This window comes from Sebastes fasciatus, chromosome 12 (assembly GCF_043250625.1).
Source record: "Sebastes fasciatus isolate fSebFas1 chromosome 12, fSebFas1.pri, whole genome shotgun sequence".
Lineage (NCBI taxonomy): Eukaryota > Metazoa > Chordata > Actinopteri > Perciformes > Sebastidae > Sebastes > Sebastes fasciatus.
The window spans coordinates 19,167,838-19,195,829 of NC_133806.1; the positions used below are offsets into that span (position 1 = coordinate 19,167,838).

At 41.8% G+C, this 27,992-nt stretch overlaps 1 protein-coding gene across 1 annotated transcript; it reads left to right on the forward strand.

Moving 5' to 3' along the window:
- The first annotated feature begins 779 nt into the window (after positions 1-779).
- On the forward strand, positions 780-27,687 carry chn2 (chimerin 2). The gene is made up of 13 exons (XM_074653891.1): positions 780-1,224; positions 10,005-10,043; positions 11,771-11,826; positions 14,698-14,729; positions 14,939-15,052; positions 15,208-15,478; positions 20,631-20,714; positions 21,693-21,777; positions 22,933-23,106; positions 24,368-24,445; positions 24,645-24,782; positions 24,883-24,988; positions 26,321-27,687. The coding sequence occupies exons 1-13, from the start codon at positions 1,176-1,178 to the stop codon at positions 26,490-26,492; spliced, it is 1,398 nt and encodes a 465-aa protein (XP_074509992.1). The 5' UTR covers positions 780-1,175; the 3' UTR covers positions 26,493-27,687.
- Positions 27,688-27,992: the final 305 nt, after the last annotated feature.

Consider the following 27,992-nt stretch of genomic DNA (forward strand, 5'->3'; position numbering starts at 1 on the left):
TAATAATATAATTGCAATACTTTATATTGTATCTTCGTGCAGCCCTAGTTTAGTTGCACACACTCTGATCTGGAAGCTGCCCACTACAACCACACACAACCTTATCCTGTTAGCCATTGAACATCTGCACTGGAGCATTTATGGGTTAAGTGCCTTTTTAAAGAGCATCTCAGCAAGTGGTACAGACAGAGAGGGGAGTGCTGCTCTTTCACTTAAAACATGGCAGGATTTATCCTGGGATTAAACCAGCAACCTGTTGGTCACAAGCCAAATAAAAATGACAGCAATCAAACCACATTGTTCCTCAATACAAGAAGATAACGTGAAAGAAGCAGGAAATCCATGAATAAGAAATTGAGGGAAATTAATGTGATGTCTGATATTCATCTTTTTCTTTTTGTCTGTGATCCCAGAGAAAAGTGTGGAAAGCATTACCCGCCAGATGGCGCAAAAAATACGCACATTCATGCAACATAACATGACATAACATGACATCTGATAAAAAAATATGCCAAAAGATGGAACAATGCGGTTCAGCCAGTTATTATGGGGCTTTTTGCACGAATCTCTTATAGCTTTCAAGACAAAAAAAAGCAACATATGATTTGGATTGTGCAAACAGAGCTGAAGTGTGTTGTTTTGGGTTTTCTAATAGCCTACATCTGGCAACCCCTGCTCCAAAAACTTTCACTTTAAGAAGGCGCGTCTACGCTGCAGTCAGTGTGTTTATTACCATCCTTAAAGTGGCACATGGAAACCATCGCTGCTTTCTGCAGCATGGCACAAATCTAGACTTACACATTCTGTCTTACTCTGTGTGAGGAAATGCTTTGGAGAAACTGATCGGAGTGTATTCCTGTGGCTTGTCTTGACTATTTTTATCTTGTTAGTAGCAGCAGCACCTTCAGTGAATGCTGCAGCGAGGAGCTCCTCACAGCGAGCCGAGGAGGAGGAAGGATCGGCGGATTCACGCAGACAGAGAGGCAGGGTGGTGGTGGTGGTGGTGGGCTGCTCTGGACGAGACGAGACATGAAATAGTCACCGGCAGAGAGAGAGAGAGAGAGCCGTCAGAGGTGAAGCACATTGTGAGTGAAATGGAGGCACCGCCGTGGACGAGCTGCTGCGAGCGCAACTTGGACAACCGGGAATAACCGAGCAGTTATCCGGTGCTGGGGATGGCAGCATCCAGCAACTCAAGCCTCTCAGGTTCATCTGTGTCCTCCGGTAAGAGTTACCCATACTCACACTAGACATTTAAGATATAGGTTCATAATAATAATAATAACAATACGCTAATAATAATAATAATAGGTCCTTATAATAATAATATGACAGTCCTTTGTGGGGAGTTTATAATTTTGCTTGTCTCTGTGCTTTGAAATGTATTCCTTTTATTATTCTTAAAGGTCCCATATTATAAAAAAAGTGAGATTTTCATGTTTTTTTTATAATAAAGCAGGCTTATATAAATACTGTGAAAGTATCGAAACACTCAATCCACAGGGAAATACACACAGCCCGTACTCAGAAACTCTGCATTTGAAACAAGCTGTCAGGATTTCTGCCCGTTCGTGATGTCATGAATATACAATATTTAGATCCTTGACACAATTTTTAAACGTAAAACATTCTAAATGTGTCCCAGTTTATTCCTGGTTGCAGTGTATGTGAATGTCAGGAAGTACACATGGACCCAAACTGTTGACTAGCAACGTTAATGCAATTCTGTTGCAATTCTGTCAAAATGCGCTAAAACGGAGCGTTTCAGACAGAGGGTAAATACAGGTATATTCAGGTTGACAGTATGAGGAAAATAAAGTTTTTTTTGAACATTATAGCATGTAAACATGTTCTAGTAGAAACACAAAATACAAGTATGAACCTGAAAATGAGCATAATATATGACCTTTAAATCAAACTTTTTTCATTATTTTGCATAACCCTAACATGCATATTTCTTCATCTGCATCTCACACGTGCTTGGTTAAAGCATTAAACAAACCTATTATTACAGTAGCCTCCAGTGACTTGCTGTGATTTAGGATTAATGATGAAGTGAAAAGTATCACCATCACCATCTGCTGGGTTAAGTGGTGGAAAACATTAGAGGGGAAAGGACACCTTTCATATGCAGACTAGGTATTGAGATGCAGTCAATATGATGTTGGTTTGGATGTTATCACTAGATTCCATAATGCCCTTATTGACTTTCCACTTGGCTGGCTGTAAGGATTATCTTTGGCATGTGTAATCTACCATTTTCCCAAAACGCAGCACCAGGCTTCTGTAAAAAAAAAAAAAAATTATAATATGCTCTGGTTCAGTGACATAATACAGTTCATACTGCCACAGTGTGCACAAAACTTCAATCAAATCCCTTTTTGCATATAATGTGGTATAGCTCAGCAAGTCGCATTTATTATATATTTGTAAAAAAAAAAAAAAAAGAAGAATTTCAAGGTTGAATTTTCACAGAATGAGAACAGAAAGTGGGTTAGCAGCTGTTCAAACAAACCCAGAGTGAAATAGCAGCTCCATGCTTGTCTCAGTGTATATCCCATTCTGTGTTGATAAAGCGTATGTTTGCCAGGGTATAAAGTACAAACTCCACTATCACAGCAGCACTGTTTGATGTGGAAGCCCCGCCAACATCCAGAGGCGTGTGTGTGTGTGTGTGTGACAGAGAGTGTGTGACAAGGGGAGGGAGAGGCTGTTTATAATACCAGGCTCAGCACTTTGGTTTATGTTCCACCAATATTTTACATTTTACTGTGAAGAGTCTAGGAAATGTGGAGCAATACGGTTTTCCACCTACAAAAAAAATCACACGGCAAAGCTATAGGTTTATTACAGGGTGAGGACATCGTATAGTATACATAATGTTTGTTTTACTCTCTCTGCATCCTAACCACGCAGCAGAGTCACATTTCCTTTAGGTATTGCCCAATGGGAGGGACACTTTCCAAGCTGATATAGCCTGTGGCAACCACAATGCTTCACAGAGCATTATCTCATGTGTGCGTTTCAGAAAGCAGCGGATTTACTGTTTGACCACTGCTGCTTTAAGAGGAAAGTCTTTTCTCTCTGTGGCATTGGAGGGCTGTCATTACTTTTGGGCTCTCAATATAATTATCAGAGGTTACAAGCTGCGCTGCTGCCAGGGATAGAGTGGTTGTCACAAGGGTATTATTATTTTCATGCGGAGCTCTTTGGCAGTCAGACACAACATTTGAATAATCTTGTCTATGAGGCATATGACTGAAAAATGAATCTCGGCTCAATTTCTGCTCCATATATTAGGTCGTCGGTTCTGGCTGCAAACAAAGTGCTTTTGGTGTAGTTATTCCAGCTGCTTCTGATGAAATAAGTCTGTATAGTAATCTTGTTTGGAGGCTGTTGCTCGGGGCAGAGCGTGTAAATAAAGTTCATCCAACTTGTGTCACTGAGTGATGGCAGCTTTTTGTGCTGAGTATTGATTTATGATAGTGGCAACGATGATTATATTACAGGAGCAGACATTGATTTATTTTCTGTGCTTCCTGCAGATTATTGAAATGAAGGAACAATGGCATGCACACACAAACGCCCTGTAATGTATAGACTTCCACAGTCTGTAACTGCAGCCTTAATGCACAGGTGCATGGTAGTAAACGTACCCTAAAGTTTTTGAGGCCAGTCATAATAAGGTAACAGTTGAACCGAGAGGATTGCAACAAGATTGCAGAATATATGTTGCAATCTCTTCCTTTCCCTGGAAAGATATTTTCTGGCTATTCCTCTAGATCCGGGAGATTCCTACACATTCTTGGCACGGGCGGGCACCGAAGCATGTACTGTACCAGCAGCACACCGTTTGCCAGACGGCTCCGGGAAATAAAGCTTTGAAAATAAATTGAGGGATAGAGCATGAAAGTATGCCTTCAGCTCCCGGCCCTTAAATGACAAAATTGGTCAGGGAGGCAGAATTACAGCCATGTATTACAGAGAGACTGTCTGCTCAACACGATCCTGCACATGTGTCTGGCAAATGCTGCTGCTCACCTCGAAAATCTTTCCACCGCATCTATTTCTTGTCCTTACCAGAGTAAATCATGTCGGACTGGATTTGTGTCATGTCTGCTGACTGACTGAAATGATCTGCATGTTTCACAGAATCAGCCAGGGGCAAGTTCGTCCCCCAAGTATTTCATTTCTGGTTGAACACATCCCAGTAGTCAATCCTGTATTAATCACAACAACAGACTCACTCAGTTGCAGACACAGAATCAGATTACTAAATTGCACTTTTACACTTTTCCCTAATTGAAACTCACCTGCAATTCTTGTTAACAGAAAAACATACAGTTTCCCTATTGGTGTCCACACAAACCAGCTCCAGAGAGGCTCCCTCATACCTGTCACATATTATCTGGTCAGCACTAAGGCTGTGTTGAAATGCTTGTTTTGGACCAGTTAAATACACAGATGGTCTCCCTGCTGCAGCTCTGCTGCATCCCACTGACACCACAGTGTGTGTGTGTGTGTGTGTGTGTGTGTGTCTTTATGTGAGGTCTGCATGTACTGTATCTGTATCTGAGTACTCCAGAATGTGTTATTTATTTATATGAATAATACTGTCTATAAATTACATTGAGGCTTTAAAATATATGTTTATCTATTTGTTTTTTCTCTTTTAATCAAGGGGTAATGAAGTTATTATTTGAAATTGTATCAAGTCTGTCAAATGGCCAATTCAAATCTATTTACTTCCCTAGCCAAGCTTAGTTACTTTTGCCATTTCAGGGCCTTTAGAGAGCGATGTTTTGAAGGAATAAATGACTATGATACCCTACACTCAAGGAAAATGAGAAAAAAAAATGAATTTTTTCAATAAAGGTTTATCTATTTTTTTTTCTTCCAGAACATCTAAGTATTGAAAATAGGAAAACAACAAGTAGTAGTACTAATAACATTCACAAATTGGACCAAGGACCCCCATTTGATAAGATGTTGTCCCAGGGTCCCCCGTCTGATGTGTTATTACAGAAAGTGTGTGAAACCCATGAGCAAAATAATCATATATTCTGTCATTGTGTTACTTATGAATGAAAATTATAGTGAAAATAAATCATTCCCCTTTTTGCTTGGGACCCCCTGGAGCCCCCTTAAGGACCCCTGGGGTTCCCCACTTTGAGAACCACTGATCTAAGTCATCGAGGTAGCCCAATGGTAGACCAAGCCACTTTTTATGAGTGTCTTGTTTAGTTCCTGCAGAGCAGAGAAGAATATACAGGCACCAATGCCATCTTGGTCATCATTATCATCATTGCTCAGTCAAGGTCACGATAACAATGACTCTCAGGATCAGTGTCACCAGAAGAGACGGTGATCTCAAAGGATGTCATTATTGCCTGAAATGAAACAAGATTGGAGATCCACCAAAACACACAAAATACCACAAACTCACCTTCAGACAGACCCAACCCCAACATAGATGAGCAAGTGCATATAGACCTTGAAAAGATTGGACATATAAACTACCTGGTCTTACGTTTTCTCATAAGGAGACTGACTCATTTCCACTAGTGTTTAAAGCTGTAATGCTAACGAGTTGATAGCGAATCCGGTTTTAAGGCGCCTGTGATTCATTTTCGACCTCTTCTTTTTAGCTGTTAGGATAGATGTGTTGCCAGTATGTTGCTATCAGACAGCATAGAAGATATGGTGCAGTGACAGCTGTGCAACTTGTATTTCATGTGTTGGCAGATGGACCTTGAAGTCACATCTAGTATCAATTAGTAACCAGCAAAGGGAGGAGAGGATAGATGTTTTATCACTGGAGTCCAGCATAAATGTTCTTCTACTGGCAGAAGATTGTATGTGTTGAGAAACAGGAAACATTTCAAATGCACACAGAGTAATAAGACTTATGTCTGTAGTGTTCAAAGAAAATGTCATCATTATTTATTATCCAATCTATCCTGGTGTTTCTGTCTTTTAGAAATCATATAAGCTCCTTTCTCTTTGGCAAAAACGAGGTTGTTAGAAAGAGAAATCTCTGGTCTCATATTCAAAAAGCCTGTCCCATGGTGCATCAATGTGCCAAGCATTTCAGGTTCTCGTGTCCAAATCCTGAAGACCATGTGGGTATGTTTACCTGGCTTCTGTTAAACATCATGTCGGCACACACCTGATCTGTATTACCCGCCAGCTGGCAGGGTCCCGAAAACACAAGAGTACAAACACAGCAATCAAAATGAATGTAAGTAAATACAATTTACATCTCGCAACCCACAGGAAGACTTTGCTCCTGATTTATGATGATGTGAACACATTCCTGAAATATATGATGGCGCCATTATATTCGCTGGAAAAGAGTTAGAGAGGTGATGAAGTGAATGCCCTGTAGCGACTGATAATTTACCCACTGGCTAAAGTAATGACTTGTCATAAAGCGTGTCACTAAAAAACGACTAAAAAATTTAGCGAAATTTGCGAACCGTACTACATTACCAGTAATGTAATAAAATGTCTGGCCCTCATTGTGACATAAACGGTGCAGCATATTTTCACTCATAATAATGATCTTATCAAAACTTTTTAACCACATCTCACACTACAGCAACTCCATATGTTGACGAAGGTCAAGAGATGTGGTTAAAAGCTTTGGAAAACAAACTCGAACTGCACATTTTTATGTCAAGCTTCTATTTCCAAGGTCAAGTATGAACCTCCAAACTCAAATAATGATGTTGCTTCTGTATTATGTTACAAAAAAAAAGCTATAATTATATATCGCAATATTTCTGTTAACTCATGAGTTATAGTTCAACAGAAAGTAATGATCCTTCCTCTAATAACATTCATTTACTGCAATTTAGCAATTTCTTAACAGGTTTGGACCCATTGGCAGAAACATTTTATTTGCATATCTAAATGTTACTGCATGTCCTACATGTTCACACGGTGAGACAACCATGCAGTATCAAACACGGCGTTCTATAGGTATTACATACGCGGATGACACTAAATGCCAAATGCATGACATAGCTGACAATGAATGATTCATCTGCCTCTCAGATATTTAGTGTAATATCTCTCATTAAACTCCCAGCACCACTGCTGAAGGACTCAACAGACTGCGTGAATAATGAATCATGTTGGTCCAGAAGATACATGTTGCTCATTTAAAACATTCCTTTGCACTCATCAGCAGATTGACGCCACACCCCTCTGGCCAGAGGGGAAAAGACATGAAACGTACCTGAGAGGGCGTGAAAACCAGTGAGCACTTGTTGGATGTGGGCGCTGACGTACGGGCAAACAAATTGTGAAAGTTACTCATGTAAATGGCATCAATGTAAAAACCGTGTCAGTAGCTCTCTTATAAGTCTCTGCACATTCTTGTGCTATATTTAACTGTTTAACTGACAGCACATGAAGAGCAGGCAGGCAATCAGAGTATTTCCTCCATGCTGGTTTTCTCTGCTCACTGCAGCAGGAGTTATCAAACACACTCATCATTGCTTCTCATCATAATAGCGTTGTTACTTTGGAAAGAGATGAATTAATCACACAGGAAAGACAAGAGGTGCATATGATCAAATGCTGAATAATTATGTAAATTATGAAAAAGCAACTCGACTGAGAAGTGGATGCTTTGAGTGTACACGTTGTTGCTGAAGCCCTCCACAGAGTGTCTGCCTTCAAATACATTTAAATAGGCTTCAGGCTCAGCTTGCTGATGTGTGGCCAGCCAAGCTGCCTCAGAAAATGTATTGTCCTAACGCTGAAGCTTTGTCACTGCGTATTGCACTGGCAACAGTCTGAAAGATTTATTCCACTGCGGCTTGTTTAAAGAATGTGATTTCATCTGGTTGGCTGCCAAATACTCGCTTTTCAATCTGATGCTTTTTAATGACGAATGGCATTTCAGTCTGGAAGTCAGCAGCAGCTTCGGCTCGGAAAAGGGGGCTCTTAAGGGTCGATTCTGATGCAAACACCAGCGCGCACACACACACACACACACACACGTACACACACGTGCAAATACATTAGGCTACACTGTACATACCCTCTCTCAACCAAACATACACATATATGCACACACACAAAGACGAACACAGCAAAAAAAAAAACATCAAAAAGAATCTGTAAGCAGCTCAGAGTTTGCGCGCCGTCTGATGATCAGGGAGAATTTAAAATTCTGGAGCAGCCAAGGGGTTCTTCCTCCCAAAGATACGGCTATTAATTGTGTTGCCCTCCATTACTCACCAGTCAGAGGCATTCAATAAAATAATTACCGGCGGGTGTTTGCTTTGGTGACAAAGAGAATATGTGATGAATGAAGCTCGCCTAAGACGACTATCCCCTGAGATACCGTCTGCTCTAGAGTCTGTGCACATGAAAAAAAAAATAAAAAATCTTCTTCAGCACATAAAACAATAACTTGTGTCGAGGTATAACGAATACACGGCCGACAACAAGTCTAGAGCCTTTCATGACCTGTGCAGAGTCGTGTTTAATATCACTCATTATAGTGAAAAAAGGCAGGTGTCAACAGGGAAGATATAAAGACGTCTGTGTCAAGTCATTTCATTTATCTGGGTAGATTGATGTCAAGTCCAAATAGAACTCCCCACTAGTTTATTTAAGGTGACACAACAAATAGAATAGTTTTATATTGACTTGAAGCTACGTATTCAGCTGCAACCTAGACTGTAAAATACCCACAAAAACAACAAACACCAGTAGAAATGGTGTAATTGACAACCATGTAATGTTACATGGCTGGCAACGTTTTTGGTGATATTATGCTGCTGTTAGAAAGTTTCATGTCCGCCTTTATCCTGATGAGCTCTGAGAGGAGCCACACCTGGGTGAGCCCAATCAGAACACAATCAGGCCTCCTATAAATAGGACGGGAGGAGAAGAAGAACATTTCTCTGTTTGCCTGCTACCAGCCATACTGTTCCCCTGTCTTCATCGAGTGTGTCTTCTAAAATAAAACATGTGATGAAGTGGGAAATGCAACTGAAATAAAGTCCTTTTTGGTGGAAAAAAACAAACATTGTTCAGGTGACCAAAGTGGCAAGGGCTTGAGACTCTGGACATTTAGACAATGGATGTGAGGCAACCAGAAACAGGGAGAGAGAGAACCAGGAAATTCCACCATAAAGGGACTTCATTTCAGTTGCGTTTCCTCTTAACCTCATCACGTTTTCTTTTAGAAGATGCACTCGATGAAGACAGGGGGTAGCAGGAGAGGGCAAACAGAAATCTTCTTCCTCCTCCTCCCCTCCTACTTTTAGGAGCCCTGATTGTGTTCTCATTGAGCTCACCTGTGCTTAGTTCAGAGTCAACTAGGCACAGGTGAGCCTGTGGCTGCTCTCAGAGCTCATTAAGATAATGTCAGACATGAAACGGTTTCTATCAGCTGCATATGGATGGATAGGGAAATAACCGGTATGGAGCAGATCATGTTTCACCAGCCCTTTCCCAACAATAGTACAGACAGATTGGTTGTTGTCTGTCTCTATGTGTCAGCCCTGTGATAGGCTGACGACTGTCTCTATGTGTCAGCCCTGTGATAGGCTGACGACCTGTCCAGGGTGTACCCCGCCTTCGCCCAATGTCAACTGGGATCGGCTCCAGCCCGGTTACAGATAATGGATGGATGGATGGTTGTTGTATATTGTAACAATATATTCAATGTCTGTTGTGTCTGCACATGTGTCAGACAAGCAGAGGTGCTTGACACACAGACATCTGTATTGATTGTCCTTGAAGCAGACGCACTGATTAGAAGTGTATTCACTGGTGCATCGTACAGTGTGAAGAAGGCCATATGCATAATTATAACAGAGAGATAAACAACAGTGACATAACCGTGGCGAAGGGCTCCCAGTCAGTCCACTGGGAAAGGGAGAGAAATAGAGATTTTAATGAGAGAAAGCAGGGCACACAGTCTATTAACACCGCCGTCAGTTAATAACAGACACCTGCTTTATGTTTGTGTTTTACAGACCCTGAGGATTACCAACCGCCCATATGGAAGTCCTACTGTGAGTAATTCATTCATTTGATATGCTGATTAGCCATGTTTGTGCCCGACTTGACCAGACTTTGGCCTTTAGTGTGTTCTCTTTAAATAACTGCACATTTATTTGTGATCTATAAATAACAAAGAGACATTATTTCTATACTTGGAAGAATTGGGTTTTGTTGTACGTAGTACAATTAGATACACTGCAGGTTCCAAAAGGCAAACACACACGCATTAAAGGCACAAACACACTCGCCCACACAACACACTCACACATACACAAATGCAAAACAGCGGATTCCTGATCTCTGAGTAAAATAGGTTACCATCACCCGTGGAAAATAGGATTTTCTACCTGCAAAGAGGCTCAGCTGAAATAGGGTCCTCAGGACACCCACCTCATTATACAATGTGTTTGCCATGTGGGAGGAAATAGGTTGACTCCCCAGAATATATGTGCTGCACAAATCATTTCAGCTGGAAACTGTGCCTGCTCTGGCAGTGATTACAGTTTAACCAATTACAATTTAAACCTTTTATATAATTTTTTTTTCCTGTAATTAAAGGTCTCTTCTGTATAATTGTCCAATAATGCTGCTTTTCTAAAGTCTCCTGTCTTCTCCTCACTCCTCTGGTCCTCTGCTGGGGTATTTTTAGAGCTCACTGTGTCACAGGAATGGATGATGTCCAGATCTTGCTAGTTGGCTTAAGTCAGCCTGACAAAACATGAAAATTCACAGTCAGGAGTCTTCCTTCCCCTGCCTGGAGAATCTGCTGTGGCGAAGACTTAGCTCAACCTCACACAGCGATTTCTGTGCTGTAGTACCGCTTGTTAGAAATGAGGACACTGTTGTCGTCCTCATCCACATCTCACAAGGTTATAGACTGCCAAACGCACATCTAGGAGCGAATGCACTGACGTATAAAACAGTAATGACTGTTATTCTGTTGATATGGCAGGATTTTTATACGGAGTCTGGTTTGGAAATGTGACAGTGTGTCAGATAATAGAGAAACTTCTAGACGCATGATGTATTTAAAATTGGAAGGAATGAACCACACTCAGCTGCGGATTTCTCTGTTGAGGTAATATTTCTATCCTGACAGACCGCAGCATTGCTTCGGCTTCTCTCCCTTTTTATTCACTAATTGTAATGCGCTTATTCTGTGAGGCTGCTGAGGTGTTTGTGGCGATTACTCCGACTGGCACAAATCCCTCAATTCCATTTTCACTTTGCTTCACTGATTTACTTCAAGTTCTCCCAATACTTTAAGTACATCTAATACAGAGAAGCTTGGATTCGCGGCATGTGTGTATTTAGACGTGTAAGTATTTGGGTTTTGCAGCAGCACTTGTAAGTGCACATTAGGTAAGTACACAGCAGGTCTTAATTCACACAAATGGATTGCAGATATATGGCTCCTGTCATGTAAACCACTGACTGCTTAGCTTTGCATATATAAGCTAATGGCTCCTGTTGTACTTTGTTACCTTTGCTCTGAGTCCGAGCTGCAGTCAGAAGCTATATAGACTGAAGGCTGTTAAGTGAAGGTATTGTTTGATGTCCAGGAGCGTCCAGTGTCTGAAAGCAGCACTACATCATTTTCTGTGTCTTAAGTGTGCATTGAGGTTGTTATTTTGGTAACAAATCTACAAAATGTATGTAATTACAACTTGCACTGAGCTGTGTACATAACTCACAGGGGAAGAGGGCCTTAATTAACATTCATGTGTTTCTCTAACAGTGTACCAGCTACAGCAGGAAGCCCCGAGACCAAAGAGGATCACATGTCCTCAGGAGGTCAGTACATCCGTAAATCTGTATGCAGTAGGCCGGGGGATTTCAAAGTCTGAGACTGTGGGCCCCCCATCCCCCTTTTTAATTTAGTTTTGCTCACTTCCAATTCCATTTCAATGGTTATTTGATCCCATATACACTCAACAATTGAGCCAAGATAGCTTATTTTTTTTTTATTTGTTCAATATAACATTACAAAAACACATAGGGCAATTGGACAGTGTTAAAACATACAGACAAGTACAGTACAACAGTTCATATTGAAGTGGGAGAGTGAATTCGGCCAGTGTTGTGACGTGACATGTAAGACTATGTGAGGTATGCTTGCCTTGCAACGAGGACGATTATTGGATATTGAGTAATGATGAAGAAAAGAGGGAAAAAGACAAGGTAGGGAGGATAACGAATAATGATAAGTAGTAGTAATGATTTAAACTGACGATGTGGGTGGTTGTTGTTGTTTTTTTGAAGATAGCCTAATATTACTGTGTGACTACACCAAATACATAAAAAAAGTCTCTCCTGCGGCATTTATTGTATTGTTTCTGACTCTGGGAAAGTGGGAAAAACTAGAATTCCCCCAAACTACTACACCTCTGAACTATCTCTTTAACTGGATCACACACATGTAGGTTATTCTGTGATCTTCTTTTGATAACTAATGTAATATTTTTGTACACTTCCATTCACTGAGCCTCCTCTGAAACTGTTTGCAGCCCCCTTGGGGAGGCCCGCCTCAAACCTCTGTGGTAGGCTACTGCATAGGGCTTTAAAAGATTGGTTTTATTTTCTTATTAAACAATAATAGCAAATGTCACATTCTCAGAAACCAACAGAGAGTCTATAGAGTCAACCTCACTTTTTGAGAAACTGAAAACAGCAGTTGTTTGGTATTTTACCATCAATGACTCATTGATGAATTGAGTAATTCTTTCAGCATTACAACTGTATATCATTGAAATGAAATACACAAACCACAGATACAAAAAGTCATAATAATAACACTTCATTTATATTTCATACTTGCTTCCAAAACCAGTCTAACAGACTACAGCCACACTGCATTTCGCATACTCAGTTTTCACTCTCAGGTTTTAGCTCGGAAAAACATTCACCGAGAAATGATTGAGTCTGGCAGCTGGAAGCCAGACCAATCAGTGACCTATGGGGAGAGACTCGCTGCTTCTTGAGACTCCCACACCTCATGAGTAACTGTTTAAACTCGGTGCAATGCTATTGTTAGAAAAGTAAGCGTGATCCTGCAACTGCATGGCTTACTCTTTGCTTTAAATTGATTAAATACTGTCTCCTTCTGTCTGAAGGAGAGGACTAATAATCATCTATTATGTAGCTTAACCCAGTGGGCAACCTCCGGGTCTGAAAAGTGAAGCCAATGTTGAAGTGCCTTACACTTGCATTCTTTCTAGTAGCCAGCAGGGGGCGACTCCTCTGGTTGCAAAAAGAAGTCTGATTGTATAGAAGTCTATGAGAAAACTTCTTACTTGATTTATTACCTCAGTAAACATTATAAACATGAGTTTATGGACTTAATCACTAATTCCAAGTCTTCTTCAATACAGCATGATGTTCATTTAGTAAATTATGGTCCCATTTAGAGTCAAATAGACCATGGAGCAGGGTATGCAGTTTAGGGCGTGGCTACCTTGTGATTGACAGGTTGCTACCACGGCGTTGTCCGGTCTGGGAGTTGTCTGTGTTTTTGTCTTACAACTTTAAGCCTTTTACAGAGTTTTCAGTTCATGACAGTTAATTGTAACATTTTGGTTGCCCAAAAATGTCTTATTCAGCATTCGGTTGTACTTAGCTCCACGCTCTCGTGTCACTTCTGGTTGCAAAATACCAAGATGACGACGGCCAAAATGACAAACTCGAGGCTTCAAAACCGCAGTCCGCAAACCAAGGGGTGACATCACGGTGACTACGCTTAAAAGAGGGGATTTTATACTAATAAGACAATAACTTTGGATGATATCCACTTGATTTGTCTAACTCAGACAGCTCATAGCTCAGACTCCCCGATGACTTACATTGGAAGCACATTAGAAAGGGATTGAAAGGGAATGATTACAACAAGCAAAAACTGTTTCAGTGTTCAATATGGGCACCTGACTGTCATTTAAAGAGTAACAAGTATAGTAACTCCATGCAAGAAGCAGTAACACTGTGGATGGACAGCATATACTTTATTCCCTGAGCTATGTGAATAAAGCGTAGGAACAAGTTACTAAACTTGTTACTGCCCTTGCTGAGAGAACTGTCAAGCTTCTATTGTACAGCCTACCAGAAAATTATGCATGTCTCATCCAATTTTGAGTCTTGCCACGCTATGATGAGCAAAGTGAAAGTTGTGGGCTGACTTTGTGAGATTAGTGGCTACCCGTTAATTCAAAGCACGAAGTGATGTTTGACATATTACCAAATCCACTGTGAGTTTTAAAAAGAGACTCTACACTATCATCTGTAAAAGTGAATGGAGTGGTTTGGATAATAAAAATGTTAGATGACATGTACAAGATGAGATTTTTTTTTTTTAGCCATATCCTTTGATTTGTAATGCAGACACACTACACACCCTGGCGTGACACAGTAACACACTAAATATTAATTCTTTGCAGCTGGCCATCTATCAGCAGCTGTTTTCTCGCACTGCCTCTAATTCATCTCCACACTCTGTGATTTGGCTCTATGGTGTGGTAGCTGCGAATAGACGTGGGGGCACAGATGGAGATAATCTGTCCTGTGGTGTGGACTCCTTTATCTTTTCACACAGGCTGTAAGAACAATTCGCAGAGCCATTTAATTGAGCTTTCATATCGCATAGCTCCAGCCAATATGTCTTCTTCTGCTTTACAGATGGAGAACAGACCCAAATACTACGGCAGAGAGTGAGTGCGACTTCAAATATTACTGAGCAGAGAATGGTTTTATTTATCATTGCTGCCTTGCATCAGATGTGGTTTGGGTTTAAGTGGGTGTATTTTGTGTGTCTCTTTGCTTTGGTAAGAGCCTGGAAGTAAATCTCTCTGTGTGTTTGAGGATGAAATGACATTGGAGGAAGATTTATACGCACTGCATGATCTTTTTTTTTCAACAGGTTTCATGGCATGATCTCTCGAGAATATGCAGATGAGCTTCTGGCAGGAGCAGAGGGTGCTTACCTCATCAGGGAGAGCCAAAGACAGCCAGGGACACACACCTTGGCCTTAAGGTACCAACACCATCAGTATGCAGCACAGAGTCCCCTGAAAGGTCGGCCTTATCAGCAGCCCAGTCCTCGCTCTGTCGCCTCCTTGTTCACATTTATTCCTCCACTCAACCGACTCCACCTCTGCTCATCCTCTGTCTTCATGCATCTCTATCCAGGTTTGGGCACCAGACCCTCAACTACAGATTGTTCTATGACGGGAAGCACTTTGTCGGAGAGAAGAGGTTCGAGTCGGTCCACGACCTCGTGACGGACGCCCTCATCACTCTCTACATCGAGACCAAGGCGGCGGAGTACATCGCCAAAATGACCACTAACCCCATCTACGAGCATCTCGGTTACACGTCGTTGCTCAAGGACAAGATGGTGCACAGGCTGAGCCGCGGACGCACGGAGCCACGCAGGGTCACCTTCCAGAGAGATGAAAGGGTGAGTTTTTATGACTGATCGTGTACATTAAGTGTACTGTACTTTTGTGTGTACTGTGGGTGGTGAAGAGTGTTTGAAAGGTATAAAGTTCAAGCATCTACCAAGTCGAATGTCCTTGAGCAAGACACTGCTTCACAGATGCTTTTGTGCAGCCGACCTGCTCTATCTAGAGTGGAAACGATGAGTCAGTGATTCGATAGACAGAGTCAACAATGTTGATGATCAAATAATTGCGTAATGATTTATCAAGCTGAAATGCTAACTTTCTCACATGTGCTGCTCTTGTCTGTTTTTATATCATTTTGAAGGATTAGTTCAACATCTTGGGAAATTGGCTCATTAAGTTTCTTAGGGTTAGAGGAGTAGATCGATACTCTCATGTTTGTTTGGTAATTATGGCGCTACAGCCGGTTATCTTAACTTAGCCTACTGGAAATGGGTGGGGGGAGGAAACAGCTTGTCTGCCTCTGTCCAAAGGTAACAAAATACATGTACCAGCACCTCCAGATCACAGGTTATATGCCATTTGTTTAATCCCAGATGTAAACACGACATATTGAGGTGTTACGTCGGCACTATTTCTAGTAACTTCCTTTAGTTTCATTGTCACCGTGAGGTTACCAGGCAAGATCCATGAGAGCGGTATCGATTATTGATCGATATCAGTATCGGTATCTCCTCTAACATGAAAGCAAATAAGTGTATTCCCCAAAATGTCAAACTATTGCTTTGAATTTAATATCTTTGAGTTTTGGTCTGTTGATTTGACAAAGCAAGCAAATTGAAGATGCAACTTTGGCCTCTGGCAAAATTGTGATGGGCCTTTTTATACTGTTATCTGACATTTTGGAGACTAACTAGTGAACCGGTGAACAAAAGAAAAAAATAATCAATAGATTCATAGAAATAATTGTTATCTGCAGCGCTATCCTGGGGAAGGAAACCCGCTACAAGAGAGCATACTCATTACTTCCTTCTAACAATGAGTATTGTTATTCAAAAGTGCTCCATATCCACTATAAAAGAAGTACGTGATTGAAACCAAACTTGAAGTTTGAAAGAACGTTAAAAAAACAGCCTTGAAAACTGTTTTCAATTTTCTTATCAAAGGCCGTTAAACTCTTTTAATTTGATTTGATCGTCCAAAAACTTCAGTTCGTAGTCATAATAAGCCAGAATTATTTTATGATTAGATGTTTTTTATTTTTCTAAAGCTCATTTAGAAAAAAAACCTCTTCATCATCTCAGTACATGTAAATTATCTGGTACATTTCCCTCAGTCCTGTGACAGATACTGTATAATACCATGATGTTGAGCTACTTCCATGCTGCTGAACACTTCCAGTAGGATGAGAGTGCTGCTACTCAGAGGACACTTTGTCCTGTGAGTGAGACGTACATTATCCCTGTAGCCCCTGGGTGTGTTCACTGCCGCCATGCTTGGTTGCGTTCACTGAAAGGTAATGATGACCAAGGGGACTGGGACTTTGCTCTGCCTGCCACGCATATCAGACACACTGATCTTGGGTGAGACAAATTGCACATTGTGTTCATTGGCACTTGTGAGCGGTTGTTGGATTAAAGTCTGTGAATGATTTATCAATGAGGAACGAGGAAAGTGTGTTTTTCTTACTGGAGAAGAATCCTAACTATCCTTCCACTAGGTGGCAATATTAGCTTGTTTCCTCCTCTCTTTTTGGCCGGACGATGGCACTAAGATTCACACCCAGCTCCTTTTATTTACAAAAATGTTTTCTTCAGAGATTTGATGAGCTGTATCCTTGATATGTCTCTCAGCTTGAAGACCAGATGTATTGCTTTGGGGATTCTTCAAGATGCCTAAAGTTTGACAGTCAGTGACAGACACATGGCAGGAGCATCAGTTGCAGTATTAATATCACTCTTCAGTTTGGTCTCTGTAGCTTGAAACATGAGCCATTAATGCCGCATTTTTTAACCTAATGGCCATCGGTCAGTCTGCAGCAGATTTATAATGGTTTCAAATAGACTTAAAGCTCCACATGCCTCTACCAACCTCTAGGAAGCCCTTAGAGCAGAGGACACAAGTGCTCTAAGACACACAGACTAAGCTATGTTTGCTTAACACAGTGCTTTATAGAACAGTGTCCCGCACTGTTGCACTCTGTTTGATTTGCAGCTATAACGTTTGAGATTTTGTGGACTGCAGCCTCCAATTAACCTCCGCTTGGCATCGACATCTCTGTCTAAATGTCACACATCTCAGCGCTTTTGTCAAACTGACTTCATATTTTCCTCCTGCCAAGTTTTCTGCATGAGGATCTGAGTCAGTGACAGCTGCGATGATGGCAAGCAGGCTTTGTCAGACAGCGTTTGAAAACCACCTGCCAGTCAAAAGGGAGAAAAATGTTTTGCTGTCTGCCTCGAATATTATGTTGTCCGAGAAGCAGAGACCCGGCCCTTGACGGCTCGAATCTGTGGTCGCTTTTTGAACTTCATGTTTACCAATTACACAGCCACGCCCTGGGGCTTTACAGCCACAGTGGCTTCACTGTATAGGCAACATTCACATGTATTTACTCAGTGTAAGGTTGATACCAGCATATTGCCGTGACTGCAAATTCTTGTGTAATTAAAATGCTCCCAGAAGGTGAAAGAAGGAGGGGTGGGGGGGTACTTTACTTTACTCGACCTGTAGATCAACCTCCTGAATTTACTTCTCTTTGCATGTGCAGGATTTTCTCCAGTGGCCAAAAAACCTCTGCCACATTCCTCCTGATACTCACCACACTGGTTTAATCTCTGCAGGGCTCTCTTGACAGGCTGGTCTGCTCGCATGCCCTGGAAAGATTTCCTAAGAAATGGTCATGTTGTTTGTTAGGATAATTACCTGTTCTTTCCAGAGAGTTTCACGCTATAAAGATGCAAAAGCAGCCATTTACGTAGTTTAGTTTTAAAATGTAAAAAAAATGCTCCTCACGCTGCATTTTAAGTGTACAGTTCCCGACTTTTAGAAGTCGTTATTTAGTTTCAGCCACAGACAGAAAAACAGATCAATCGTCAGTGTTCATTTTTGAATAATGGCCGATATCTTTGACTGCTATACCCTTCACAGTATGTCTATTTTTCTTTTTGTCAGGGATGTTGTTAGGGCTGTTTTGTTTGGGATGTGGGTAGTTGTATCCCGTTGTCTTACTGTGTCAGTGCCCACTGTGCCGTTTTCCCATGATTCAAAGTGCTCAGTCACAACAGAGTCCGCTCAGCTGTGCTCTCACAAAGCCCTGCAGGAGTAAAAGAGCCAAGCCACTGAAAAGAAAGCAGGGCTTGTTGTGTGACCACCTTTTGTGTCCTTTCTTCCAAGCTCTTCTTTAAGAGACAAGAAGCCATCTGCCTGCAGACAAAGAGCGCAGCCCCCCCCCCACCCCCCCTCCTCCCTCCAGCCTCGCAAGGCTAAAATATCTCCGAGTGGTCTATTCCTCAACTGTCCCGTCAGACTTAGCCGTATTGTATGGCATGGTATGCGTAGGTCTTTTCAAGGAATGCCAACCACAATGACAAATATCTTCACCTGTCCTGTCACTCTTGCAGCTATCAGACGGTTAACTGTTGCCCTCAGATGCCAGAGACAAAAAGAAAACACAAAAGGCCCACAGCAATTTTTGACTTTGCTACTGGGTCTGTAAGCTGCCAATCCTTTCATTTTATCTCAGCTTTGCAGTCGCCCTTTGGGGTCTTTTGCTCTCCGCCTCACCAATCTGTTTTTTTCTCCAGCTCTTTATCATCACAAATCCAATGCTTACTGGCTTTATGACCTCTCCTCCGTGTTTAATAAATCAGTTCAACCTTGTTTTTTTTTTTGCCAAGTCTTCCCATGTTCAGGCTTAGCTGTTCTGTAAAATAGCTGTTTGGCATAAAATCTTGCAGATGCTTGTTGTTTGACGTGTAGTTCGCGCTGCTGTCAGTGTTGTGTGCCTCGGTTCAGAGCTTCCTGATTAATTAGAAAAGCTGAAAGCCTTCTGGTGCCGTTTACTGGTTGTTTACAAGCAGAGCTAATAGGGACAAATTCAGCATGAACATAGCAACAGCCCCCCCACTGCCAAAATGCTATATGGCTGCAGACCTGCAAATGAGCCTGCTGTGGGATTTTACTTGGATTTGGGCACTGCGGGATTATTCCCTCCCTGTGTAAGGATTAAGGCAGTAATCCCTCCCCAATCCCAGTTGATGGTCTGGCTCTGCTGGTCCTCTGAGACAAATCACGATTGTGATTGGCGGTAGTAGTCTGCAGTCGGAGCGTCTGGAAGATCCAGTCTGGACGGCATTGGGGGGAATTCCACCAGCCGACTGACATAGCCGGAGGTCAAGATCTGTTTGAATTACGAGGAGACAGCCTCGGCTCTGTCGGAGCGGAGAATCTTTGGACAGTCTTTGAGCAGTCGGCTGACCCGTTTAGGAGACCCAGCGCTGACTGGGAGCTGCTGGCGGTTTGAGTATTATCTCCAGTTAAGTGAAGTGGAGTGTGTCCGGAAGGCAGCGTGCTAATGGGAGTGTGCTCTGTGCTATAAAGAGGGCGTCTGCACTATTGATCCTGCTTTACAGAGTCGGTGAGCTGTGTGAAGCGGTCGTGACAGCACCCGACCGCCCTCACTCTCAACCTCCTGGCCCCTCCCCATCAGGGACCCTGTTCTCTCTCTCTTTTCCTTTCTGGGCGTGTGAAAGAGGGCCATTGTGTGAGGCACACTCCTGCCCTCAGGCCGCCCACTACCGGTCCCATTCCCTCTGCTCTTCTTGCTCGCTGCTGCCACCGGATTCACACCAGATGCAGAGTCAACCCCGTGCTGGCTGTAATCAGTTGCCCTCCTGGGTCAGAGGGGAGTGGAGTGTAGCCGCCGCCGCCGCCGCCTCTGCGCTGGGCTGTTGCCGGCAGCGCCTGCTGCACAGCACCCACGTCTACCCTCCAAATCTTTCCCCAGAGGAGATGGAGAGTCTGTGGGAACCCGAGCAGGCGAGCATGGACGCTGAAGAAAACAGAGGAGGGGAGATGATCACCCACAAGACTAAAAGACAGGACAGGAAGCGTCAGGAGCTGCTGGCTTTGGCTCTGGGAGTCAAACTAGGCAGCAAGGGAACGCTTCTGTGGAAGCCTATTAAACTGTTGGCCTCCTGTCCACAGATCACCTCACCTCTGGTGCGACGGAGTGCCTTGAAGGATACACCAGAGAAGCAGTGCTTCTATGAGAAGATACACAACTTCAAGGTGAGCAGGTTTTTGTTCAGAACAGTTTAATAGCTGCTGACAACTTACATTTTGTTCCTCTTAACACATTTTCAGCAGTTTTCTATTAACTCTCACAGTTTTTGTTGCAGTAATCCCTAAGAGTGCTGCATTTACAGATGTTCTTTTGCCTGCCTCAGATGTTTGCTTATCCCATCACAGACCATAGTGTGTGTGTTGCTGTTTTGATGAGAACACATGCAGCTGACACCCATATGCACTGAGGGGAACTAATGGATACACTGTGCCTCAACACATTAGCAGAGCAGATTGATTAGCATTGATTTTTAAGCTCTTAGATCCCTTTTTCTTTTAGGTTAGTGATTTTGTAAAAACAGTTATAGAGTTGAAAAGTATTGTATTGTAGAGTGTAAGTGCATAGTACATTATGGAAAGCAGAATTATGGTTTGTTAAATATACAAAGGAGACTTTAGGGATACTTTGCCTCTGGGCACCTCAACAGTCTTGCAATTGTATCTTGGGTTTCAGTTAACAGGCAGGTTATAATGACCCCCCAGCTTTTTGTGTACTCCCCTTTGAAAAAGAACAAAAACCCTCCACTCACCACCTGCCGTATGCCCTCTTCACTCTTCAGTCTACTACTACCTATTCAAAGTAGCAATAAAGGAGCGTGTGTGTGCACGTGCACGCAGGTGTGTTGCTCCATTTGCCATCTTATCTGAGTTTTTTTAGGGTGTACATCTGTTATTTTGACTTGCAGGCTTGCCTCTGTGCCTGCCCTGCACGTATCTGATTGCCCAGGAGCAGATGCCAAACACATTATAGTAAATCCTTTAATCTGCCTTGTACATACAAATGCTCTCATTTGGCGAGGGGTCCCGTCCACTGTAGCTTGTGATCACAAAGTAATCTCTGTCCAGTACATCAAAAGGGAGTTTCTCCAGTGACTTGCAACATGATGCGTGTGTATGCATAACCATGTCATCTCTGAACCCCAGGTACACACCTTCCGAGGGCCGCACTGGTGCGAGTACTGTGCCAACTTTATGTGGGGCCTCATCGCCCAGGGTGTCCGCTGCTCAGGTAACTATACACTCCAACATCAAAGTTACATGTCATGTATTACACAGGGAATGTCCCATAAGTCTTGGACTACACGAGTAGTGTATGATCTGTGGCTAACTCTGTCCTGTCACGGATGTTTCAGTTGCATAATCCTCCTGTCAGTGATTCATTAAACACATTCTTCACACACAAACACTTTTATATAATCACAGCTATCGCTCTTTTTGAACCCTCTTTTTTAATCACATACCAACTGAAAGACCACTAGATGTTTTTCTTTTAACACGCTATTTTCTAATTCCCTTATAACTGGTTACCGTGTAAAGAAATTCCATGTGATGCAGTACGTTGACATCATTTATATCCAAATGTAAGTTGTATTTCTATGTCAACAGAAATCACAACAAATACAGTATGTAAATGATGATCAAATGCAGGTCAAACACAGGTCAAATGTACCGTAAACCGAAAATAGCAGCAGATCTAAGTGATTGATTGAGAGTTCGGTGGAGTTTTCAAGGCCTCCGTGGTCACAAGACTCGTTCACTGCACAAACACAGTCATGAAACCTATGTGCACTTCAGTGGCTTTCTCCCTAAACAGAGTGTTTGTTGTTGAGACATTTGCCACGCCGATAAGCCGGAGGCAAACACTGGTATCATCAGACACCTCATGTGCTGTGTGAAACAGGAGAGACTTCTTTGCCCGCTCTCACTCCCTGTCTATAGCCTCTATTTTTTTTCTTATCTCCTGCTACACTCTCACTGCGAGCACCGACTGAGAGCGAGTTCCCCAATCAGCAGACCGGCGTTAACGTCGCTCGGGCAGTAAAAACGTCTTTGTGATGAACAATTTCAGTCGGTCTACAAGTATGTCCCTTTCAAAACCTTCATTCCAATCTGTGGCGCCACACAAGCGCTCTTGCCAGCTGTCCGGCACGCTCCATGTGACTAAAACTACAACAAGAAACCCCCGCCCGTAGTGCACCGCCGTTATCAACCTTTGGCGCAGTGCACGGAGACGGCTTAGCTGCGGCTGTGCTGTCTAACAGTGCAGTTTATCACTGACTGTGGGAAGCCTTTTCGAACTGCTGTCTTAAGCCTGCTGTGATGGTTGTTACCATCAGTCTGAGACTAATCTCTCTCTCTGTTTATCTCCCTCTTGCTCTTCTAGATTGCGGGCTGAATGTACACAAACAGTGCTCAAAACTGGTTCCCAGCGACTGCCAGCCGGACCTGCGCAGGATAAAGAAAGTCTTCAGCTGTGACCTCACCACGCTTGTCAAAGCTCACAACACGACGCGGCCCATGGTGGTGGACATGTGTATTCGAGAGATAGAGCTGAGAGGTAGGATGCAGTTAATCACATTAAAACCAGTGAGCAACCTCCAGGTCTGAAAACTGAAGCCAATGCTGAAGTGCCTTAAAATTGCATTCTTTCTATTAGCCAGCAGGGGGCGACTCCTCTGGTTCCAAAAAGAAGTCTGATTGTATAGAAGTCTATGAGAAAGTGACCCTACTTCTCACTTGATTTATTACCTCAGTAAACATTGTAAACAGGAGTTTATGGTCTCAATCGCTAGTTTCAAGTCTTCTTCAATACAGCATGATGTTCATTTAGTAAATTATGGTCTCATTTAGAGTCAAATAGACCATAAAGCAGGGTATGCTTTAGGGCATGGCTACCTTGTGATTGACAGGTCGCTACCACGGCGTTGTCTGCTATGGGAGTTGTCCGTGTTTTCATCTTACAACTTGAACCCTTTCACAGTGTGTTTTCAGTTCATGAAAATGAATTGTAACAATTTGGTCGCCTAAAAATGTCTTGTTCAGCATTCGGTTGTACGAAGCTCCACCTTCTCATGTCACTTCTGGTTGCAAAAAAAACAGATGGCGACGGCCAAAATGCTGAACTCAAGGCTTCAAAACCGCAGTCCACAAACAAATGGGTGACGTCATGGTGACTACGTCCACTTATTATAAACAGTCTATAATTAAAATCCATCAATCACTTCAGAGAAAGGAAAGCAGAACATAAAGTTTGATTAGTAAATGCTGAACTCAAACAATCAAGTATTCTGCATTTACTTTGCCACAGTTAGAAATGTCACTTTTAAAAACACACTTTTTTTTTAGAATTGCTCTTCTGTGATTTTATTTGTTTTATGAAATTGTATTTGTTTTACTCTGGGTTTTTATGTGTTTAGTTATTGGCTTTTAGTACATTTCATTATCCTTGTGTTTTAAATGTGTTCTGTTTTTTAGTGTAAATCACTTTGTAACTTGGTTTTGAAAGGTGCTATATAAATAAAGATTATTTTATTATTATCATTATTATTATTATTATTATTAGATACCTATAGACCTTTTCATTGCCATTATGTTGCTAGGGCAGCTTTGGTTCAAGATTACTTCCTGTCAGCTACTGCATTAACAAACATTGCAACAGGAAATACAAAGGGGCTTTAGACTGTTATCAAGTTTGAAAAGATCTTTATTTCCTCAGGCTCATTTTTAATGTCTACGGCGCAGATAGGGAGGCAGGGGGGGTGATAAGAGATAAAAATCCCCCAAAAAACTGAGACAAGCTTTCCAATTTTCTGTTGCAGGTATGAAATCTGAAGGTCTCTACCGAGTGTCTGGCTTCTCAGAGCACATAGAGGATGTGAGGCTCTCCTTTGACCGAGGTTTGTTGACTTCAGATTTATTTGGTCTCTGAGGTTTCAGTTCACGGGTTCACAGCCTACTTTTTAAATGAGAAGCTTGTTTCAGCTGCAGTATGGCACGAAATAGCTCTGCACAAGAACATTCAGCCTTTTATTTATAATTGTATATCAAAATATAAAATGACATGCCAGTCATATATTTTTTTTTTGTCATCAACAGATGGTGAAAAGGCTGACATCAGTGCCAGTGCCTATGCAGACATCAACATCATTGCTGGTGCTTTGAAGCTCTACTTAAGAGACCTTCCCATTCCAGTCATTACATTTGACTTGTACTCAAAATTTATTCAAGCTGCAAGTAAGAGCTCCTCCTCCACTCTGGGCTATTTCCACCCTATTACTGTGTTACTAGTACCCTGCAGTGCTCTGATACTAATCGTGTTACCAATGTGATGTAGAACTTCCAAATGCTGAATCCAGACTGGAGGCCGTCCACGAGAGTCTGCTGCAGCTCCCCCCGGCCCACTACGAGACCCTACGTTACCTGATGGCTCACCTCAAGAGGTCAGTTCATACACACAAGTCAACAACACAAGGACACGCAATGATTTTAGATCTTTTATGCAAAGAAGTAAATTCAAATCCCTTGCACAGACCAAAACCAACATTGAATTATTCCTACTAATATTGCATGTCTGGCTAAAGCTCGGTATATCTTCTCTTCTAGCAAAACCCTCTGTGCCATATGGTGCCTTCAAATGGAACATGTGAGCTCGTGTTTACAACATGGGAAGTCGTGTACACAATATGCTTGGCGTTCAAATGGTTAAGTCGTGAGAACACCACTGCTAAGAAACGGCAATATTAACATTAGAAACCACAGAGGCTTACAATTTAGCAATCTAGCAAGTGGGTAACATAATGCCGTAAATGCAAAGGGATAATGAAGGAGGAAAAAGATGAGGCCATTGGGAATATCAACATTTTCCTAAGCAATATAAAATTACGAAGAAAAACTATGAATAAAATTTCAATATATTCACTTATTATGTACCAAAAAATGAACTTTCATGGCCTCCGTCATTTCTGACAACGCCAACAAACACGTCACAAGTCGTGAACTCGGAGCTTTGAGAAACTTTCCACTTACGAGGTCGTGACTACCACAAGAGGTGTGCGTTCATATGGACTCTTATTGTGAACACGACAAACACGACCCCATTTGAAGGCACCAATAGACCTCCATTGATGCTCTACAGGATCTATTCCTTCATTACAATGAACATGGGCACTGTAGATCCCACATACACCATACTACTGTCATAAATACTCACTAAAGCACCACTTGTGTATTAATGTGCAAGCAATTAGTGTATTAATATGAAAATAGTCCCCAGAAAAGTCAGTATAGGCCCTTTTCACAACAAGCATTTTGACTCATAGATCAAATAAATTATGGCCCACCTAAATGGAAGAGGGACATAATTAATGTCATTAATTACACCTGTGTTTAACCTGCAATGACATGTCAAAATGCCTGCTGTGAAAAGGGCCTATTACTCCTGTTTGTGTAACATTTGCGACTCGTGTACCAAGATTGGGTGGAGGACAAGGAAAAAAGCTCATCAGCTTATCTGTCAACAGGGTTTTTATTTACCCTAACTCAAAGTCATTCAGAAAATCAACTCCTTCTTGGGCCCTATCACTATTATTGATAACCAAAAATCGACTTGCTGGTTCAAAATACAACAAAAGCTCACCCTGGTGATCTTGGGGTGAGAAACTGAGAGCTCCTCACTCTCTGCATGAGCCACACAAAAACAACATTTTGCTGTTTTTGTATTTTGCCTGATTCTACTTTCATTACAGACTAAGTTATCTTGTTTTGTTTTACAGGGTGACACAGTTCGAAAAGGACAATTTAATGAATTCGGAGAACCTTGGGATTGTCTACGGTCCAACGCTCATGCAGCCGCCGGAGCAGAATGCCTTGATAACCCTGAATGACATGAGGCAGCAGAAACTAGTGGTGCAGCTTATGATCGAGCATGAAGATGTCTTATTCTAAGGACTGAGGCATGCAGGCCTTATTACAGAAACGAAGGACGTTTATTTATTCTGTCGTAGAGGAAATTCAAGCCACCTTGACTCTAATGAAGTTTCAGAATAGTTTGTAATCAAATCGAACTTGAAACACTTCTTTTCTCGCATGACTGTTTTAGTTGAAGTTGGTTTTAGTGTTGACATCGTCTTGTTACTGTAGGTTTTGGGTTTTCATACCCAGCCAAGACCATCATTTTTATATGAGGAAAGGATCCAGTGTTTTTAACTACCTACAGTGCTGTTCTCTCCTCTCTTTAATTTGAAGACTGTCACTACCTGGTGTAGACTCAGTCATGATGACAGCGCTGTGTGAAATCTGCCCCAGGCAGTCCGTCAATCAGTGCTGGTGCTGTGTAAACCAAGCCTCACAGCAGCAGCAGCCGACTTAACGTTCACACATTACATGTGTGCATATTATGATTTTAGTGGGAACGCTGTTTAACATTGAATTGTAGATAAAATCAGATCATGTGATGATCAATATTTTAACTGTGTGTACTAAAAAAATGAGACAATTGGGCGCTCATGAAGCACTTTTTTGCAACAAGTGTAAAGATTTATTTTGTAAAGATGTTTATTTTTGTCTTTTACTCTGCATCATGTTCTTTTGTCACAATAATATATACTGTTGAGAATGATTGTTGAATTGATGTCTAAATACAAAACTGAGAAGAGACAAAAGAAAATAATCGGATGGGAGGCAGTTTGTAGATTTTTGCATTTTCATTTGTACTCAGTGTTACGGTGGTGAATACACAGGTGGATTAAATACTGGTCATTTGAATTCACATCGCATATTGCAAAACTCTTCTGCACACATGTTGGTTGCCAGCTTTGTAATGTTTCCGTTTACATGCTGTAATTTTGGATATTTTCAAGTTTAAAAATATGATCTGGGCCCATTTGTTTTTCTTAATTTTGTATGCCAGTAACATCGCTCGGTGCAGCAGTAAGTTGCCATTCACTTCACAGTGCCATAGGAGTTAATAGTCATTACTACAGCGGCACCGAGCGTGTTTCTTTCACACTTGGTTTGATGTGATTAAGTAAATCCTTTCTACAAATCCATTTTATCAAAATGTATTTTTGTGACGGTTGCAATTAAAAATGTAATTTATCAAATGTTGATTTATTAAAGGAAAGAAAACTTCAGTTTAAAATAGCGTGACTCATTGTACTTTCTCATGAATGTTTGTCCCCATTTAACATTATCTTATCACCACAGTGTGATAGCTGTTTCTTGAGAAGAAAGGCCCAGCCCTGCTCTAGTGATGATTGCTTGTAGCCTGGAGCACAGTGAGTGAATCACAGGTATGTAGTTCACAACCTGTTTTTTTTTTTTATCTGATTTGGATTTCCTCATGTCTAATACTCACACGTCCAGAGTCTCCAGCCTTCGCCACTTTGGTCACTTTAACAACTGGTGCATGTCAGCCTTCATCAGAATTTAAGTTCAGCAGGAAAA

Bases quoted from the DNA above. Each gene is read 5' to 3' on its own strand.
- chn2 (XM_074653891.1), top strand. From the start codon at position 1,176: ATGGCAGCATCCAGCAACTCAAGCCTCTCAGGTTCATCTGTGTCCTCC. The intron at 15,479-20,630 runs GTGAGTTTTTAT...TCCTGTCCACAG, and splicing joins CCTTCCAGAGAGATGAAAGG to ATCACCTCACCTCTGGTGCG. The intron at 23,107-24,367 runs GTAGGATGCAGT...TTTCTGTTGCAG, and splicing joins TCGAGAGATAGAGCTGAGAG to GTATGAAATCTGAAGGTCTC.